Below are 1387 nucleotides of genomic sequence, written 5' to 3'. Positions count from 1 at the left end.
CTCAGTGGTAATTAGGCCAAGAGAATACCAACAACTTCTTCCTTTATGGTATTCCCTAACTTCCCCCAACTTCCCAGTACTTTCTTGAAGCTTTCCCTCATCATTGCAACTTTCCCTTTAAAAATTAGCGTCCCAAACCTGCCCCTGCCCCATGCTTCTAGTGTGATGATGACACTTCTGCTCGATGCTCCTGTAACTTTTTGTGCTAATTCTGTCAGAGTGTTCAATGTATTGTACTATAGTGGTTGATTTGCTTCTCTGTAAAGCTCATGCATTTTGAATACCTTATATTTTTATTATTGGGAATTTAGGAGTAGTTCTTTTTTTTTTTTTTTTTTTTACAGAGAACCCACCGTTCAGGTTTACTTAGAGCAAAGAAAAAAGAAAATTTGATCATACTAGATGAAACTCAGCCATAAGTTTGGAATCTGTACTCAAACTACACATGCAAGGAGGACAATATTCTGCTTAAACAACTGATTTGCTGCTGCCATTTGTCTACTGTTTGTCTAATATTAATAATTATAAACAGAGCAGTGCTACTAGTATTTGGAACAATCCTTACAGTGTTACAGTGTCAGGCATAACATTTCACTTCTCTTCACATCACTGGTTCTCTTTGCATACCTGGGCTTCCTCTTCTTCAGTAAAGTCATTTTTGATATTGAAGATCTTGCGGATCTCCTCAGGAGTTTTCCCCTTGATCATATTGGCAACAGTCTTGCATGTAACATCAAGCAAACCTTTGATGTCTAAGTAGTTCGCAGCCAAAATAAGTTGAAAAAGTGTTCCTTGGTCAACTTTCAGGAATTCTTGGTCCCAAACAGGGATATCATCTGTCTGCTTTTCTTTGTTCTCATCATCCTTGGGAGGAGGGGGGTCATCCTTGTGGTGGGTGCACCACTGAATGACCTTTTTAAATATTGCTGTGTTAACATTTGGTAGAGGAACTGGGTCATCATCTCCTTCATCATCCACTCCCAAATCTTCCAACATGGTCTTGATAGTCACAGACTGTTTGGCAATTTCAACATCAACCTCAAATATCTCTCCATCAGAACTCTGCAATTTAATTGAAGGCATGGTGCTTGGTCTCAGGCAGACTGCAGGCTGTAGGCTGACAAGAACAGAGCGGCCCCAGATACGAGAAAAGAAAGGCGGAGAACAAGGCCACTACTGGAGTAGTTCTTAATATATTCTGGATACAGTCCCTTTTTTGTTGCACATATAGCCCAGGCTGTGGTTTGCCACTTCATTTTATTAATGCTATCTTCAGATGATCAGACATCTTTATTTTGATAAAATCTGATTTGTCATTCTTTAATAGTTATTGCTCCTGTATCCTGCTTAAGAAATCATTGCTTATTTCTTAATCATAATGATATTC

General features: G+C 38.9%; 1 protein-coding gene across 1 annotated transcript; it reads right to left on the bottom strand.

Moving 5' to 3' along the window:
* Positions 1-606: 606 nt before the first annotated feature.
* Positions 607-1083, bottom strand: LOC113925388 (S-phase kinase-associated protein 1-like). Its single transcript, XM_035726324.1, has one exon. The coding sequence runs from the start codon at positions 1081-1083 to the stop codon at positions 607-609; it is 477 nt and encodes a 158-aa protein (XP_035582217.1).
* Between the last annotated feature and the right edge of the window lie 304 nt (positions 1084-1387).

This window comes from Zalophus californianus, chromosome 2, assembly GCF_009762305.2.
Source record: "Zalophus californianus isolate mZalCal1 chromosome 2, mZalCal1.pri.v2, whole genome shotgun sequence".
Lineage (NCBI taxonomy): Eukaryota > Metazoa > Chordata > Mammalia > Carnivora > Otariidae > Zalophus > Zalophus californianus.
Note: the sequence above shows the minus strand (reverse complement) of the source record. Positions and strands in the feature narration are given on the sequence as shown.

Excerpts from the sequence above, each read along its gene's own strand:
- LOC113925388 (XM_035726324.1), bottom strand. The coding sequence starts at position 1,083 with ATGCCTTCAATTAAATTGCAGAGTTCTGATGGAGAGATATTTGAGGTT.